The following is a 19,003-nucleotide window of genomic DNA, read 5'->3' on the forward strand; positions in this document are numbered from 1 at the left end:
GGATAGACTTTGTTTTATGACTTAAATAGCTTTAATTTTATCTTTGAGTAATGGATTTTATACTGAGACCAATTCAAAGAAAATCAGGAACGCTGAACTTTTAGAAGTTGGTCTATGATCATGGAAATATGTTTTGACACTAGGTCAGGTAAATTAATTTCAGTTAGTTGAAACATTTTTTTTTGGCTCAATTGGGCTTATAGGAGGCCTCAGTGACTGGAATTGAAGCTATATGCACTGTGTGGTATGTTTTCTCAAAGTACAAACTGCATTTTGTCATGATGGGTTTATTGCTTTTCCTAAGTTACATACTCATAATAGTAATATTTTTGTTTGTTTGTTTTAAGATACCTCCACAACTACTACTTCAAATTGTCCACATGTAGTAACGAGGCCTTCTCTTCATCGGAGCCATCTGAATTTCTCCACGTTGGCATCTTCTGCATTACACTCTGCGTCCTTAGCTTCTTCCTCGTTCCCAATGGGCAGTTCTCAAGTTTCCCTTGTGAAGGAAATGAAAGATTCTGCCTCTCAGCATGACAGTGGTAACATCTCAACTACCAGTGGTGTTTCTTCAAGAGCTTCTGCTAAAGGTGTTCTTGGCATTTGGTTGTAAATAATTTTGGTAGTAAAATTAACTTTCATGGGATAATATTTTTCTTCACTCACTTGTAATTTTCATTTTCTATTCATGAACATCTAGGGCCTCGTCATTAGTGCTTTTACTATGTGTTACATATTTTTGTTTCTGATACAGCTGCTTTGGAGAACACTTCAGTGCCACGTCTGTGGTCCATGGAGACGAAAAGTAATTCATTCTCTAGGCATACTGCCACCAGTTCCAAAAACCCAGCATTCTTTAGAAGACTTTCCCAGGTGAGTACTAATTGGAGTTGATTGAATCACATTAGTTTTGAGTGTTTATTGCTTATAATTTATCAACTGTGTTTCTGTACAGTCAAGTGGGAGATCTTCGATCCTTCAAACAAGCCAGCTTGGAATTTCTTGTTTTTATCCTGTAAAAACAAGTTATGGTGGGGCGACCACTTTCCTCAGAGAGCCTAAAGTACGAAACACACCATATCAGGTTGGTTTGAAAAGGATCGGTAACCTTTTCTTAAAAACAATAGTTGATAAGTAAGTAATGACACTCTAGTCAAATTTTGTTTAGGTATTTTCTGAAAAATGAAAGAAGTGGATATTACAAACATTCTTTTCAGTTAGGGACTTTATGAATATGATTTTAGATCTAGTGAATATTTTATATATTAGAGTTGTGTGTGTGTGTATGTTCAGGACACGTGATTATTAATCTCTTTCTAAAAATATTTTGTTGTTTATTTTGCCTCTTTATTAACTTTTTATTTTTTTACATACAGAAAAATTCACTTTTTTTGTGTACAGTTGTAAGAGATTTGAAAAACTATAACCTCATGAAACCACCACTATAATCATGATACAAAATTGTTCTATTACTGCTAAATATTCTTGGGTACACTTTGTAGTCAAACCCTCTTCCCTTGCCCTTTAAAAAAGAAATTGAGGAACAAATTACGTGCAGTAAAATCTACTCTTATTAAAGTATTTCAATTTGAACAAAACACAGACAGTTGTGTAACCACTTTTGCAATCAAAATATTGAACAAAGATTTTCATCGCACCAAAATTTTACCTTGAGTATCTGTCTGTAGTCATACATTTTCCCAACTTTCACCTCGTTGTAAGCACTGATGTGTTTTATTTCCCTGTAGTTTTCGTTTTTCCAGAATGTCATGTAAATTTAAAAATACAATATGTAGTCTTTTAAAAATGGCTTATTCTACATAGCATAATGCATATATGAATAGTTAGCTCCTTTTCATAGCTGAGCTACTATACTGTTTGTTTATCGATTCACCAGTGAAAGATACTCGGGTTGTTTCTAATTTTTGGCAATTGTGAATAAAGCTGTGTAGGGAAGATTTTGAGGAAAGTTTGCCTTCATTGGCTGGTATTAACTTTTGTCTATTAGCTTTTTTCTTTCCTTCATGTCAGGTAATGGTTAGCTTAGGAATAAAAGAAGTCTGTGCTGTGATTAGGGGTTGAGTAAATCCCCCCTTTGGTCTTGTCCTCCTGAGTAGGGGAGATATGAGATGATGTTGCTTTCAGTCTGTTTCGCCTGCATCAGCCAAGTTGTATCAGGATGACGTGACTAGCACATCGCCAGGCCTTGTTGCTTATACGGATGAACTAGCCCTTCAGCTGGATGGGCAACATTCACATCATTGACTGCCGGGCCCTCCCGGAACGGGTGATTCCTTGAGAGGTGAGGTAGGAACACAAAACTTGGCTCGGGGTGCATCTAAAGAGAGATTTAAGACAGACCTTAGGTGCATTGGATTGTATTCATTGCTGTTTTCAAGAGATTGCTAGTCAGGAGATTTGCTGTTTCAGGACTGTTTTCCAGGATTGGATTGTTTCAGAGTGAGATCGGAACTTGCCTCAATGGACAGTAGAGACTTCCTGTATTGGTGAATTGTCATCATTCTAGCAGCTTTGGGAACTTGTATGCAGCTTGCAGCTTGCAGCATCGAAAGACTCCCTAACTTCTAGCAATAACAACAGCAACAGCAACGGCACCAGCAGCAGCATTCTTGGGAACTAACATGCAACCATGGGAGACGGCTGAGTTGCTCTCAGCTGCAGACCTGACAAGGTTAAATTCCTGACTCTTCCACTGTTGTTGTCCCTATGGTTTGGTGAGCTTTTGACATCTACTGTAATAGTTACTATCTGATAAAGCTTATGACTGCTTTTTGGATACGCCTTACTGATGTCATTTGTGTATTTAGACAAGTGATTTTTGATCAATAGTAAACATATGTTGTGATTCCTTAAACCTGTATGTATGTGTACTCCTTTGACATGACATTGTTATCAACGTATGTAGTTTACTCTTGACCACCTTTCCTTAACACTTAACTACCACTGTTATTTGTGTATTTAGCCAGGTGATTTTTGATCAGTAGTAAACATATGTTGAGATTCCTTAAACCTGTATGTATGTATACTCCTTTGACATGACATTGTTATCAATGTACATAATTCAGTCTTAACCACCTTTACTTTCTGTCATAGCACTTCATTTAAATTGCCTATGTCTTTTGCTATTACATATTGCTAAATAAATTGATTAGATATTGCTAAATAAATAAATCAGTTAACCTCCTCTCTAGTGTGTCCTCCTCCTTCTTCCCCCCCACTCATCATTACGAGCTGCTATTGACATTTTGTGTGAACATTGATATTCATTTTGTTTTGATAAATACCTAGAAGTTAGACTGCAAGGTCATGTGGTAAGTATACATTAAACTTTATAATACACTGCCAATCTGTTTTGCAAAGTTTCTGGTGCCTCTTTGCATTCTCAGCAGTAATCTAACTGTTCTGACTAGCAGTTGGTGGTCGTCAGTTTTTTCTTTTCTGTTTTTTATTTTAGCCATCGTCAGAGGTATGAAGTAGCCATTCCAACTTGCTCTGGCTTTTATATGCATTTCCCTAATGACATTGAGAATCTTCTCATGGGCTTATTTGTCATCTGTAGATATTCCCTGATGAAATATCTCTTCAGATATTTTGCCCATTTTTAAAATATGGTTCTTCTCTTGTTGAATTTTGAGAGTTCATTATTCAGGGTATAATCCTTTTCTAGATAAGTGTCTTGGAAATATTTTTTCTCCATTTCAGTGGCTTATCTTAGCAATGTCTTTTGAAAGAATCGGTCTTTTCGTGACATTTGGTATATTGTTATTTTTTTCCTGTTGCGGTTGATGCTTTTGATGTAGTATCAAAGACATTTTAGCCTGACCCAAGGTCACAGAGATTTTTCTCCCGTGTTTTCTTGTAGAAGCTTTATACTTTTAGGTTTCAATTTAGGCCTGTGCTTCCATTGAGATAATTTATGTATGTGGTATGAGATATGGATTCAGATTTTTTTTTTTTTAACATACGAATGTTCAATTTTTCTAGTACAATTTGTTGAAAAGACAATACTTTTCTCCACTGAAGCACGTTGGCTCCTTTCAAACATCAGTTGATCATATTGTGGCTCTATTTCTGGATTTTCTGTTCTTTTCCTTTTATCTATATATTGATCCTTTCGCCAACTCTGAACTGTCTTCATTACTGTAGTTTTACAGTAAGTCTTGAAATCAGATCCTGTGAGGCCTCCAACTTTGTTCTTGTTCAAGCTATTTTGGCTTTTCTAGTTCCTATTCTTTCTCATAATTTTAGAATCACCCTATCAGTTTTCTACGAAGTTTGGGATTGGGATTGCATTGAGTCTAAAGATCAATTGGGGGAGAATAAACATCTTAACAATATTGAGTCTTCCGATCCACAAGTCAATATAGTTCTCCATTTATTTAGGTCTTTTAAAATTTCGACCGGTGTTTTGTAATAGTCATCCACATGCTTTGCATATAGTTTATTAGTTTTATACCTATAAGTAGCCTTTAAATTAATTGAATTTATAGTTAAAATTCCTTTCAGCAAAGAAAACTTCAGGCCCAGATAACTTCCCTGGAGATTCTACCAAACATATAGGACAGAAATAATACCAATTCTCCACAACCTTTTTCTATACTTCCCAGCACATTCAGGAACCCACATTACCCTGATAACTAAATCCAAAAACGTTATAAGAAAGCTACAGACCAGTATTTCTCATGAATTACAGACACAAACCTCAAGAACAAATATTTGCAAATTGACCCAGCGTAGAAGTATATAAAAAGTTACATCATGGTCACATGGGAGCATGTCATTGGAATGTAAGGTTCGTTTAGCATTAGAAAATAAATATTATCAACCATGAAAATAAAGTAAAGAATAAAAGCTGCATGAGCATATCTCCCCAGCTGCCTAAAACACATTTGACAAAATCCAACATTCATTCATAATGAAATTTTTTAGCAGATCTCGGAAAAGATGGAACCTCGTGCATGTGATAAATTGTGTAGATGGAGAATCCTCAGCTAGCATCATACTAATGTTCAAGACTGAATACTTTCCCCCTAAGATTAGGAAGAAAATAAGGATGTCTGCTATCACCGCTGCTGTTAAATGTACCGCAGGTCTTAGCTAATGCCAGAAGAGAGAAATATAGAGCATAACATATTGGGAGGGAAGGAATGAAATGATTCCTAGACGCAGACAACATGCTGATCTACATAGAAAGTAGCTACAAGAAGAATTTATAAGTGGGTTTAGGAAGGTCACAGAATACAAGGTCAATATAACAAAATTATTTATGTTTACATATACACATTAGTAGAGAACATTTAGAAATTGCTAGTTTTAAAAATAATACCAATTTTAGGTAAATTGCAGGATTCTTTTTTGTCCTAAGATTTTCTTGAAGCTCATAAAAACTATATTCTGTGTACGTATTATTATGGTGCTGTGTTCCAGATTTTGACAACTTACAGATGGAGGAGTAATAATATTTTTAAGCCTGTAGGCTTTTGATTAGGGAAATCATATAAAGAAGACAATCTATGATAGATGTAGAAATTGCAAAGAAATAAGTATATATGACGATTTGCCTTCATTTTAGAGTAGTTTCTTGTTTTCCTGAATAGATAATGCTTTCATAAATAGTTAACAGTAATTTGAGTCTAATTTCTGAGTGTCTTCTCGAAGGGCAATATTTTATTTCACAAAGTGTTAACTGGATCTTGGAGTCACACAGGGAGCTTTCTCTAAAGCTTGAAGTGGATTATAATACCATTCAACCATTTTTTTCACACTTAAATTAGTTCAACATGTTAGTGGAAGATAAGATCATGCAAGTCCTTGATTCATCAGTTCGTCTCAAGTAAAGATCCTATTCCTGCTACTTCCTCCTTTATTTTGTTACCAAATTCTTTACTTTTTAATTCTGAGTTCTGAGATGCCATATGAATAATTCTCAACACTGGCTTCCAGATGTTTATCATTGACATTTGGGATGAATCTATGCTTTTTCTTTCTTTCCCATGCGTTAGAGTGGGAAGGTGTATTAAATGTTCCCATCTCATTTCCGTTTTATGGATTAGTGAGGTAAGGCCCTGAGAGGTCCGTGGCCATTACAATGCAGTGACAGTGCACACTGTCACATATTCCTAGAAGGTATTGATATTGCCTCATGTTAGCCAAAGCCTCTGGTCTGAACAGCAATCCTAAAGGGGCATCAAATTCTTAATAAGACTTATGTAGAATATTGCAACTACCCTGAAAATATAATGAATGTTTGGTACAGATAGAGAAACATTATTTAAAGTAGTTATTATGGTTCAATTTTTCAGATGTTATCAGCTAGTTATAGAAACTGGGTTGTAATTTGATTATCGTACTGTATCTTTTTGATAGTGAGCGTTCCCAAACTACTTTGACTTGTGGAACTCACTTGATTATTGAAACGTTGTAATGCATTCTTGAGAAAAAGAAGTGTTTCTATTGCAATTTGTAAACATTGTTTGTGTATTACATGGTACTTGTCTGTTCTTTACAAGGTTGTATCTTTAGCTCCAATTTTAAGAAATCTAAAAAGCCGTCTATTAAGAAAGAGTCTGTGTATTTAAAATTTTTTTCCTATTAAAATTTTTGATGCAAGTCTGCTTAAAATTTTTAATTTCCATTGCAGTAAAATCTACAGTCTCTTTGTTTAGTTATCTTGGAATTTACTGTAATTCAATACTACTTAATACCTTGAATAACAATATTTTAATACCTCTCTCCTTAATCCAGTGTTCTTTGATTTAAATGTCAGGGATAAACAGATGAAGGTAATGCTAGAATGTTCTACCAGTTATCTCAAATTTTCCCATTTAACATACTCTTAGCTGACACATCTGTAGAGTGGTGCATGCTGTCTTCTCACGTTTTTCTGATTATAAAAGTGATGACTCAGCTAGACAGGTGGATTGTCAATAAACACATAAAGAAAAAAGGTTGAATATATGATTAATGACACCACCCAGACATAAGTTGCTCATAACACATTAATCCTGTTTCACTTAGGGCATCCATTCTGTTTAGTAAATATTTTCCTTATCTGAAACTGTGCTTATCAGTTCCAACAGATAATGCAAGGTTTACTTTTTAGGCACCAGTAGCAATACAGATGAAACCTAAGCAACTCAATGCACAATCCTATGGTGTGACTAGTTCGACAGCTCGGCGAATTTTATCGCAATTTTTAGAGAAGAAGTCAAGCCCAGTAGCGGTAAATTTTTACATTCACAATTAAATGCAACGGTGTTCTAAAATTTGTGTTTAGTGAAGAATCTTAGCTTTGTTATCATTTCAAAATTAACAGGATGCAAAAAGAATTCCACATGCTGCTGTTGCTCCACTGAATTCTGTAAGTCATTTTTAATCTTTTTATATGATTTATTTGTATATTTTGGTTATGAAAATCCTATTTTCACCGTTTGCCATCTATTCCAATATTTTGTTTTCAGCCTCTTGATAGGAGTGGGATAGTTACCACCACAGATTATTGGGCCAAAAGGCAAAAGGGAAGACTTCTTTAGCATTTATTTATGTAAATTTTGTGGACTTCTTTGTTGTTTATTTTCAAGTCAGCCAATAACCAAACTGAATTTAGTTGAGAGTCATTAGGGAACATGTATGAAAAATAACATTTTTTTCCTTGACGTTTTTCCTCTTGTGAGCATCTTACTTAGCATATTGCTGTATACGTAGTAGATGCTCATGCAGCATTTTTGGATATTTGGCACTCCCATCTTCAGCATCTCGGCAGTCTTTACGAGTAACTGTCACCTTTGGATACATAGAGAGGAGTGAACAGAGCTTGAAGTGTTTAGTCACCAGACGTTCAGTGAACTGACGTGTTCACTGAAAGAAGTTATCTTTGTAAACTTTCCTCATTTACAAACATATATCAATGTGCTGAATGTAATATAATTACAAATGGGCAAATCTCCATCAGTCAGCCAAAATACTGTTCCAAAAAAGCAGAGCTAATAAAAATAGGATATAGATTATATCTTGCTAACCCTTTTAAGGGTATTCTATTTCGTTAAAACAAGCTTTAGTGGTTATTGTAGGAAAAATAAAATGCTCACTAGCCAGGGTTAAAAAGATGTGAATTCTTTTAGTTATTTTTGTGACTGGTTAAGTGTCTTTCTTGGGAAGCAGATCAACAGACCCTTACTTGTGGAAGCATTTATTTCAACACCAATTTTCCCCAAGAAGTAATTGTTTAAAATTATCACAAATATCTGAATTAATTTGGGGACCTTATTCAAGATATGACAAATTATATTTATTTTTACCAAATTTTTAATGTATAGGAGAAAGTTAAAATTTACTTTGTCTTAGGATAGTGTTGCTTCTCAATTTTCGGAATGACCTAGACCTTTGCAACCTGGGAAGAGGGAATCAATCCATTATTAGTGGCTGTAATGGGATAAAACAGCCCATTAGCTGCTTTTCTCAGACTCCTATTTTACATCAGATTTCTTTAAAAGAAGTAAATTTTTTAAATGGTGCCAGAGTAGATGTTCTCATGAATAAAAATTTTCTGAATGTTTGCGTACAGTACCTAAAAAAGTTCATTAATGGGTGTCAGGAAGTATAAGGGCCAAAACATAATATTAAAGCTCATGGTTCACACATGTTATTAGAAGAGTCTGCAAAACAGACTGTGTCACCGAGTTGTAGGATCACACTTGTGGTGAGACTGAGGGAAAAGCCAGTTACCCTCAGAGTCTTTGCCCTGAAACCAGTGCTGTTCACAGCTGCAGCTGAGTGAACGGCCTGTATTCCTAGTATTACAGTCTGTGGACAGAGGAGAAGCTCTTGGCTTCAGACACGTTAAACCCACAGGATTTTAATGATTCCGTGTAGCAAGAGACTTTTGACAAAACCCTTGTGAACCTAGATAATAAAGCCAGTTCATGCTAAGCTTTGGAATTCTCGACACTACTTTACTAATGAGATTTCAATTGTAAGGATTTGGGTTTGGTTTCTAAATCACAGTAGAGGAACATTAAATTGGAGAGCGATCTGCTCACATTTTAAGCCATTAAAATGTTTTCCTAGCTAGTGTAAAGCTACCCTATTTGCAGCTGCAGAAATTCTAGACAGTAATTTGGAGGAAAATGTTGCAAAATCGATTTCAGTTTACGTACTTAGTTTCCATATTTGAAATTCATTTTGTAAAAGATTAGATATGTTGAATGGTTTTGAGTATAGTTCTCATTTTGTGTGTGTGTACTAGTGTGTCAAAGTCGTTAAGTCTGGAATAAAATAGTCTATGAAAACCATTTTGGAATTATCTGTATATGTATGTATACACACACACACAGACACACAAACACCTGTGTTCTGGTTCTATCAGCTCTCTTAGTACGTATTTCTTTGCATTCCCTGAGTGTTTCTATAGGAAGTACTCATAGTCTCTTGGTTACATTTTCTATTGTCAAATAATTTTCAGCTGAGCACCACTCACATATATGTGAACATACAAATTGTTTTTTGATTTCTTTTTACTATAAGGTGGACTCTCATTATCCTCCTGTTCAGAGACTCATGACCCCAAAGCCAGTCTTCATACATCGAGTTATTTATTTTAAACCGTCTCTGACCCCAACTGGTGAATTCAAGAAGACTAATCAAAGAATAGATAAAAACCTCAGTGTGAGTATGTGTTTATTTTCACTTGTCTTCGAGTATCGATGAAAATGAACAAGAATAAATCATGTAAAACACAAGCACTGTACCATCGCAGTCTACCAAGTAGACAATGCGTCCACTTTGTGAATTAGTGATGTTTATGAATTGGTATGGGTTTGTAATGGCTGGCACCTTAATCAAATCCCAAATTACAGTTCACTAGTGAGCACTAGTATGTACTCATGGTTTAGACTAAATAATTTTTCTAGGTTTGTTTTATGTATGTACTTTGTTTGCATTGTTGGACTACTGCGAATAAATTTCAGATATCACATCTTTCATCTCTGAATGCTTTGGCATTCATTTTCTAAGTCATTTCTTCAGTATTATCACACGTAAGAAACTAATGCCAGTGCCTTCCTGATATTATCTAATATCTCGCCCATGTTCAGGTGGTGTTCATAGCTGTGTTTTTGAACCCTAATCTAAGCAAGTTTTACATGTTACTTTCAGATTTGCCTTTCTAGACCTGTAAACTTCCATCTCACCACATTGTTTTTAGTTTTAAATCACCTCTTTATTGGGATATAAATCAGATTGAACAACATTTACCTATTTAAAGTGTATGGTTCTGTGGTTTTAGTGTATTCACAGAGTTGTTCAGCCATCACCACAGTCAGTTTTAGAACATTTCCATCTCCATTTTCCCGACCCCCCAGAAGCCCATACCCGTTAATAGTGATCCTTCACTCATATCTCTCCAGGCCTAGGCAACCACTGACCTGTCTCTGTAGATGTGCTTGTTCTGGACATTTCATATAAATGGATTCTTAAAATATGGGGTTCTTTGTGACAGGCTTATTTCACTTAGCATACTGATTTCAAGGTTCATCCATGTCATAGCAAGTATGTGAACTTCATTCCTTTTTATGGCTGAATAATATTCGTTTGGATGTGCCAGATTTTGCTCATCCATTCATGAGGAGATAGACATTTGTGTTATTTTCACTAATGAATAATCCTCCTATGTTTCTTTCTGCACAATTTGTTTTTGTTACTGTTGGTGGTGGTGTTTCGGTGAACATACGTTTTCATTTCTCTTGGGATCTGAACCTAGGAGTGGAATTCCTACACTCATTGGTTTTTATTTTCAGGTGTACAAGACAACATAATGATGAGACATTTATACCCCTCACAAAGTGATAACGGCCCTCCAAGTCTGCTACCCCTCTGCATGTGTCGTGTATAGCTGTTGCAATACCATTTTGAAGAGATCAGGCCAATTTTCTTATACAATGTCCCATCATTATCTGGGTTTGTCTGTTGTCTTGTGTCATTTAACTAAAGTGTGTTTGTTTTATTTGCATAGCATCTTACTATTTGTGCCTTTAGTTGTATATATTATAGTTAATCTGTTTGGTCTTCGTAACAAACCCATTTCTTGAAATGTTTCAAAGTAAAGTTGAAAAAGTCTGATGTTTACCCATTACTCTTTTATCTCAAATCACCCATCATGATTACAATTTTGTCATATTTGCTTCATCAATATTCAAATAGTATTTTGAACTTAATTTTGGACCTACAGAGTTGCAAGACAAATTTGAAGAGGTCCACATTATACTACATTTGCTTTATCTTTTTCTGCATGTTTTCTATGAACAAGGAAATCCTTACATAAGTAATGAACAATTATCAAAGCTGGAAAGTTAATATTGGTACCATACCATTCTGTAATCTAGAGTTTTTATTTAGATGTTGCCAGTGATGCAACATCAAAGAACCTAAGATCATATTTCAGTCTGTAACAGTTCCTTAGAGTTTTTGTGTGTTGTGTGGGTTTATTTTTTATTTTGATATTTTACAACATACATACTTCTGAAGAATACAAGTTAGGGTGTAGCTAGTCCTGCAATTTGGGGATGGCTGATGTTCCTCCTGATTAGATTCCAGTTGTGTACTTTTGGTAGTAATACCCCAGAATGGATGCTGAGCTCTTCTCAGTGTATCATGTAGGAGGCACATGCTGCCAGTTCACTCTATTCCTGGCAGTGTGATCATTACCAAAGTTGGTGGGATTTGTCCACTGTGAAGTGACTATTTTACCTTTTATTATTAGTAACTTTTTTGTGGGGAGATGACTTTGAGCACATAAATGTCCTTTTCACCAATTTGTGTTAGCATTATTGAGGCTATTTGCCTAAATCTATTATTCGTTTATTGCAAAGGGTGATTCCCTAATTCCATGTTCCTTCTACGTTAGTTGGCTTTTTATGATAGGTACATTTTCTTTTCGCTGTTTATGTGTTTATTTTTAATGTCAAAATGAATTTTTACATCAATAGGTTAAATCCTTCATTAACATTACTTGTTTTGATGCTCATATTGTCCCATATGGTCTTCGGCCTGGCTTCAGTGTCCTTTTGATGTTCTTCTGTTTTTTTTTTAGTTTTTTTTTTTAACCATTTAGTTGCTTTTTGATATTATAAAGTAATCCAGGCTCATCTTGTAAATTCCTGGCCCTGACCCTGTTATCATCACTTATTTCTCCAAGGAAACCTGATTCATTTTTGTGGAAGGTCTCCTTAGTTTCAGAGAATTATTTCTAAAGAATATCATTATGAAGATGCTTGTGCATTGAACAGGCCATAAGAAGAGATAAGTAAAGCTCATTTTGTGCTTGGTAGTGTATTATGTTTGTATACTACCATTTCATTTAAAGCAGAGTTGTGCTCGGTGACATTTTATGTGTATACAAGTACATTTTTACTTTTGTGTACCATTCAGGAGGCGGGGTATCAGTTGCCAATTCTAGGCATGACATTTCTGATTCCAAATTGGAAACTCACAGATAGAAGGATGGTGTTACAAAAATGAGAACAAATAAGCAAGCATTTAAACATGCTGTGTTCATTTTTTCTAGACTGGATATGAAAAAGCAATGACACCAGGACAAAAGACAGAACAAGATAGGTAATGTCATCTTTATGCTATAGCTAAACATCTCATTTAATTTGTAAGGTCTATATTTGATTCACATAAACCTTTGTGAAGATTAAGTAAGGTTGAAAAATAGAACTTTTTACACAAAGAAATCTATCAGCTTTTAAAATCACATTCACCTGTATGTTTATTTTCTTGTTAGTAGTTCTCTAATTTTTAGGTAACGAGTTAGTTCACAAATTATGGAGCAGAGTAATATACCAGTTGCCTTAATTTCCTTTCTTTCTTTCTTGCTCTTTTTTTTTCTTTTTGCCTGGTGGTTTTCATTCCCAAATTTCAGTATGTCTGCGGCCAATGGTTTGTCTCCTGGAGTAGGTCATGAAGGTGGCAAGATGACAGGGGAGAGAACAGGCTTCGTGGCAACTAAACCTCCAGAGGAGGAGGTAGGTTATGTAGTTAATACTCTTGATGTCTATTAAAGGCCTTGGTGCGCTGTGCTGGGGAGGGGAGGTGTGGAGGGGTGGGCTTTGGGGTGACCCAGCACAAGACTAACCTGCCACTGAAACAGTCCTTTCAAACAACGTGTTTGTGCCTGTGTGTTGTATGTGTATGTTTTAAATTACCAGGCTTTTAAATTTTAAATCATGTTCACTGTGACAAAACAGTAAAACTAACCAACCACTTATAATTTCATTAATATTATAAAAAAGCTGTAATTCTTCCAAAACAGAATTGCAAGTGAAGTTATTTGACCCTCGGAATATTATAATAAGGTTATATTTAGCCAATTTGTGAACCGTTTATAAGTAGATTAGTATTGTATGTGTTTATTTCACTTGCCTTTTTCTTCATATTACTTATTAAACGTATCAGTATCGTGAAAGATAACTCTGGGTTATTGAACTTTACTGTTACATATTTATCCAGTAGGAAGATTTCCCACACTCCGTTCTGCAGGGTCCATTTGGGTCCATTCCTAGTACATGGTGAGGGGAATGTCCATGCATGTCTCCCTGGGCACAAGTGCCATGTGTTCTGTAGGCTCTTTATCTAGGAATGGGGATGGATTATAGGGGATCATACACACCTTCAGATGTATCATGTGTTGCCTCATTGCTCTTCCTGGTAGTTTTACAGTTTATCACCTCCACATGACCGTGGGTGGTCTGCTCTTTCTGTATCCTTACCAGTCTGATTTTGTTTATTTTAATTTTTTTGCCAATGTGATGTCAGCGAAGTGGCATGCCGTTGGAGTTTCATTTTGCATTTTGTTGTTTATTATGAGAGGAACATTTTTCTGTGAGTTTCTTCACCATTTGGGGTGCTCTTTCTTCATCCATTTTCTTTCTCATAGGTTATTTGGTGACTGAAAGAGAGTCCTTTATTTGTTCTGAACGTAAAAGTTTGATAAGGATACAGACCAACTGAATTGGTTAATTTAACCTTTCTTTCTATAGCTGGCTGTGTTTGTTTTCTGGCCACTTTGAGTTGAATGCAGGTCTCCTTTCAATCTTTTTATAACTGCATTTCAGCTCAGCTGAGTCATTTAAGCTTTGGTTGTTTCTTAATGCTTTCATTTGTCATTTGTTTCTAATTAAATTTTGTTTGTGACTTTCTCATTGATCACTGCGTGTTTTAGGAGTATGTTTTTCACCTGTAAATAGGAGAACTGGTAGCAGTTTATGATAAGGGTAAATTCAAATTTTGATTGAAATTGTGGCATGTATTAGTATTGATTTTCTTTATGTCTATTGGTATTTTGCTTTGGTGATTTTCTAGAGTGGGAGTCCTTTGTTTTTCAGTGTTTCTTTATCTCCTCTTCTCCTATTTAGCACCTCTGTCGTTGGGATTGTGTGACTCACCAGAATCAAGACTGGTTTGGCAATTTGGACTTTCTGCCATATGGCCTGTCTGGTGATATTTATGTTGGAGTTCTCAGCTCGGTTACTGGTCTTGAGAGTCTATTTTTTCCTTAGTTTCTGCTTGTTGCTGGGCTGGAATGTTGCAAAGTGAGGAAATATATCAGTGCATTGTAACGTCTTGAAAGAAAAGTCTTGAATACCACTGATTATTCCATGTATAATATTTTCAAGTTTTCTTAGCAAATCACTTTCCTTTTGTAATTAAAGCTCTTTATGTAGACATATTTACATATAAGAAATAAGTTATTTGTCTTACCTTGTTTATATGAGGAAATTAGTAGTGATTAATATAGCATGAGCTTGTTCTTTAGTGGAGTTTTTATATTTCTCTGTAAAATTTTTGGCCCTACATTTTCAAAGTCTATCTCTGTTTGAGAAAAACGTCAGCTTGTTTTAGTGTTTGCCTGATGACAGATTTGTAATTTTTGCCTATTTCTCTTCAGTTTCAAATCTGAAAGATACAATTCCTAAGATCTTTAGCTGAATCTCAAGCTAATACCTAGAGCCATTTCTCAGATTTTAGCCATTTTGCAGATTTGTGTTTAGTCTGATTTTGTTGTAATGTGACATTTTGAGGGTGGTGGTAGTTAAACGTTAGTTTGTTTATTTTGCTCTTATTACATTGTATACTAGCTGTTAGCTTTATACTAGCTGTGAGCTTTATGACCATCTAACCCCTTAGATCTCTTTATTACCTCCTCTGTTATCTAGATCCCCTCTCTCCCTCTGTACGGATTGAGTGTTAGTAATTTAACATTGTCTGTTTGCATCTACTGTGCTACCAATCTTGTTTTTATAATGAAAAAGTTCATTGATAGAGAATAGGTTAAGTGGTATACGGTAAGACTGAGTTTGTGGAGATTTAACTAGTTGATATTATCAGGTCAGGTACTGTCCTGCCACTTAGTGACGTGAATGAACTGGGTTAAAGTAACTCTTTGTACATCAACTTCCTTCTCTTTAAAATAGAGTGATGAATACTAGTTATATTTACCTTGTGTCTGTAGGATGTCTGCTATTTATTAGCTATATGATACTAGGCCATATATCTCCGTGCCTCAGTTTCTTCATGCTCAGCAATAGTGTGAAATAACTCATGTGAGATAATCCATGTAAAGGTATTATAAAGTGAACATATAGTAAGTCCCATTTTTGATGGTGGTTGTGTTCTACTTGAGGTGTCTGTAACAATCCGATTATACATCTTGACTTTCTTTTTCCCATATTGGTGAACCAGGTCAAAATTTTGGTGACTAGGAATCATATTTAGAATTGGTTCAATGTCAATATATAATGAAGCCGTATTTCCAAGCTTGAGGAGTTGGTGTGAGCAATAGGTTACTCAGCTAATGTGTCCAAGTGTTATAAGGATGTAAGTGGAGGAAAATGAGACTGGAAGTTGGAGATGGGGAGAAACATCCTTACAGAAATACCTTTGTTTTTCTCTCCACCCTCCACCAGATTTGCTTATAAGTTTCACACAGAAGAAATGTTGGCAAAAGTGTGCAATTGACACACATATTCCCAGCACTAGATTCTAATATTTTGTTTTATTTGCTTTACCTAGCAAATAACTATCCTATTATGTTTTGGGTGCATTGCAAACTAAGTTTAAGGTGTGAATATACTTCATCCACAATTAATTCCTTATGCATTGCTTGAACTAGAGTTAAACGTCTGTTGTTTTATAGTTTAGCAAGAATTTACATGTAGTGAAATGCAAAATTCTTAGGTTTATCATCGAATGAATTTGACAGGTATTTACACATATGTGACTCAAAGCCTACTGAGTGTGGAACATTTTCAGTCCTGTGGAAAATTCACTCATCGTCCCTGCCAGTCAATACTCATTGCCTTCTGCCCCAGGGCAATCAATGTTCTCATTTTCCTACCGACTATTGGGTTTGTTTGTTCTAAATGTCATATCAGTACAGCTACTCAGTGTGTACTGTTTTCTGCCTGACTCTTATGAAAAGCTGCCGTGAACATTCTTGTATCTGTTTGTAGATATATGTTTATTTCTCTAGGGTAAATACCTATAAGTGGAGGTGCAAGTAATAGTTTAAAGTCCCAGCAACAGTGTGTGAACCTTTCCATCACTCTACATCCTTACTAGTAGTTGGTTGTCTTCTTTTAAATTGTAGCCATTCTGCTTTGTGTATGCTGCTGTGTCGTAATTTTACTGTGCGTTTCCCTCATGACTAGTAATGTGTTCTTGTTTATGTGCTTCTTGGCCACGTGCCTGTCTTCCTTTGTGAGGTCTCTCTTCAGAACTTTTTCCCTTTAAAAACTTGGGTTCTTTTTATTATACAGTTATTGGAGCTGTTTATAAATTCTGGACACAAGTACTTTGTCTGATACAGGCCATATAAATATTTTTTTCTCCGTCTAATTTGCCTTTCATTTTCTTATCAGCTGTTCTACGTTTTATGACGTCTGAATTTTATGTATTTTACTCACTATTTTTACTGTTCTTTGTGTTCTAAGAAACTTTTGCCCCTTCCCAGGCTGCAAAGAAATTCTCCTGTACTAGTGTTTTTTCTTTTTTTTTTCTGATTTACTTTTTGATTTCATGTGTGATCCGTGTATTATTGTGATTCCTGTTTAATCATGACTTTAATGTTTGAGAACACATTGAGACTATTTTTAAAGCCCAGTGTATGGTGTGCTTGGTATGAATTCAGAGAAAGTATATTCTGTAGTAGTTGTGTATAGTGGCCTCTAGATTTCAGATCGATGACTGATAGTATTTCTTACATCTTCTTTGTTCTTGCTGAATGCTTTGTTCTAGTGCATAGAGTTTGGTTAGTGTTTCAAAATTCTTGAGAGATAGGGGTTAAATTGTCAACTTTTGATTTGGTGAATTTGTATTTTCCCCTTAATTATTTCAAGCTTTGCTTCACATATTTTGAGGTCCTCATGACTGCATGCACATAACATGTATGGTGGACTTTCAATGATGTGCCCCTGTTCATATTACAAACTGTGTTTTTTAGAAAAACCTTTTGAAATAAGTTTTTGTCCTAAAATCTGCTTTGTCTACTAATCATATAAGCTGCCATTCTTTTATTAGAACAAGAGTCCTTTTGCTTACAAATTGTGTTTTCTATCTTCTCTATACATTTACTTTCAACCTGTGTCTTTCTATTTAAACTAAGTCTTTTGTAGACAGCATATAGTTGAGTGTTCCCTTTTTATCTTTCTGCCTTTTAATTGGAATGTTTATAATTAATGCAATTATTGACATGTTTGGATAAAAGCCTCCATGTTTGAATTGTTGTAGTTACTTGTTTACTTCTTACATGTGTGTCTTCATGTTACTTTGCGGTTCTTTTTGTGATTACGATATATTTCCTTAACTCTTTTACGTTCTACTTTGTGTTAATATTATGCCACTTCCTGTGCAACTTTAAGAATCTTGCATCTTTATTTTTTGATTTACTAGCCTTTTTCCTTGGTATTTTATGCTTACGTGTTATTTTTATTACACTTAAACAGATAGGCTATAAATCCACAGCATATAATTTTTTCTTCCAGTAATATGTATTTTAAAGAAATTCAGAGAAAAACAATGTGTGATTTGTTTCTGTTGTTATGTCTCCTCACGTATTCTTTAATTTTTCTGGAAATGTGTCTCTATTTGGTCTCATTTCCCTTCAGCCTGAGGACATCGTAGAGCAAGTTTTATGGAAACAGGTTCTCTTAGTTTTCTTTTATCTGTAGATGTCTTTATTTTTCCTTTTTGGGGTGAGGCTGACTTTACTGAGGTGTGGTTTATGTATAATAAACTGCGTCCAGTAGAAGTTATTCAGACTGTTTTAGTAGCCGTGAACTTACCTGAACTCAAACCCTGTCTGCTCTGTGGTGGGCAGCAGCCGAGACTCTTTAGTCTGAGTTGGCTGCTTGCTGTGCGTCCATCTTACAGTCATGTAGTTTACAGGTCTGCTGGGGATTTGGACACTTACATGCAGATGCGGGGCTCCCCTCCTGTGGCTCTTCAGTTGTGCATCTCCTGTTATGTCCTAGCCTCTGTGGTCACTTAGTGTGTCCTCTGATTTTCACCCTACACATTTGCTATTTTCTTTCTTAATTTCAAGTGTTCAGTCGCCCCAAATAACTGAGAGAATGAAACTCAGTGTTTTTTCTCCTTCCACTCTCGTCTCGCCTCCAGTTTCTGCTTGCTTTTGTGTGCTTGTTAATGTTTTCAGATTGTTATTTTTAATATTTAGGCCAGAGATTCTAATTATTATTTCAGAGAAATGGGCTGGTTCCAGCACTCTAGCAATAGCAGAAGCAGAACTTCTTTTGTTTGTAGTTAATCTGGGTCATGTGAGACTTGGGGTGGACTTTGCTATATTGGGTGACACACCAAAGCAGTTCATTAAACTCATGAGAAATGATGTTTATTAACTGCTTGATCTATAAGCCATGACCACATATAAATGTGCATTTCATGTTAATACCACTACTGTGAATAT

General features: G+C 35.4%; 1 protein-coding gene across 1 annotated transcript in view; it reads left to right on the plus strand.

The window, feature by feature from the left end:
- LOC148755729 (nuclear pore complex protein Nup153-like) overlaps nucleotides 1-19,003 on the plus strand; it is an 89,926-nt gene that overhangs the window by 16,492 nt on the left and 54,431 nt on the right. The window contains exons 4-12 of the mRNA XM_088789797.1: nucleotides 348-593; nucleotides 758-876; nucleotides 959-1,087; nucleotides 7,127-7,246; nucleotides 7,340-7,384; nucleotides 7,485-7,538; nucleotides 9,544-9,687; nucleotides 12,584-12,632; nucleotides 12,919-13,046. Coding sequence (XP_088645923.1) covers nucleotides 348-593; nucleotides 758-876; nucleotides 959-1,087; nucleotides 7,127-7,246; nucleotides 7,340-7,384; nucleotides 7,485-7,538; nucleotides 9,544-9,687; nucleotides 12,584-12,632; nucleotides 12,919-13,046 — 1,034 coding nt within the window. The remainder of the gene's footprint in view (nucleotides 1-347; nucleotides 594-757; nucleotides 877-958; nucleotides 1,088-7,126; nucleotides 7,247-7,339; nucleotides 7,385-7,484; nucleotides 7,539-9,543; nucleotides 9,688-12,583; nucleotides 12,633-12,918; nucleotides 13,047-19,003) is intronic.

The sequence above is a fragment of the Rhinolophus sinicus genome, chromosome 14 (genome assembly GCF_057876585.1).
Source record: "Rhinolophus sinicus isolate RSI-liver-muscle chromosome 14, RSI-T2T, whole genome shotgun sequence".
Classification (NCBI taxonomy): Eukaryota; Metazoa; Chordata; class Mammalia; order Chiroptera; family Rhinolophidae; genus Rhinolophus; species Rhinolophus sinicus.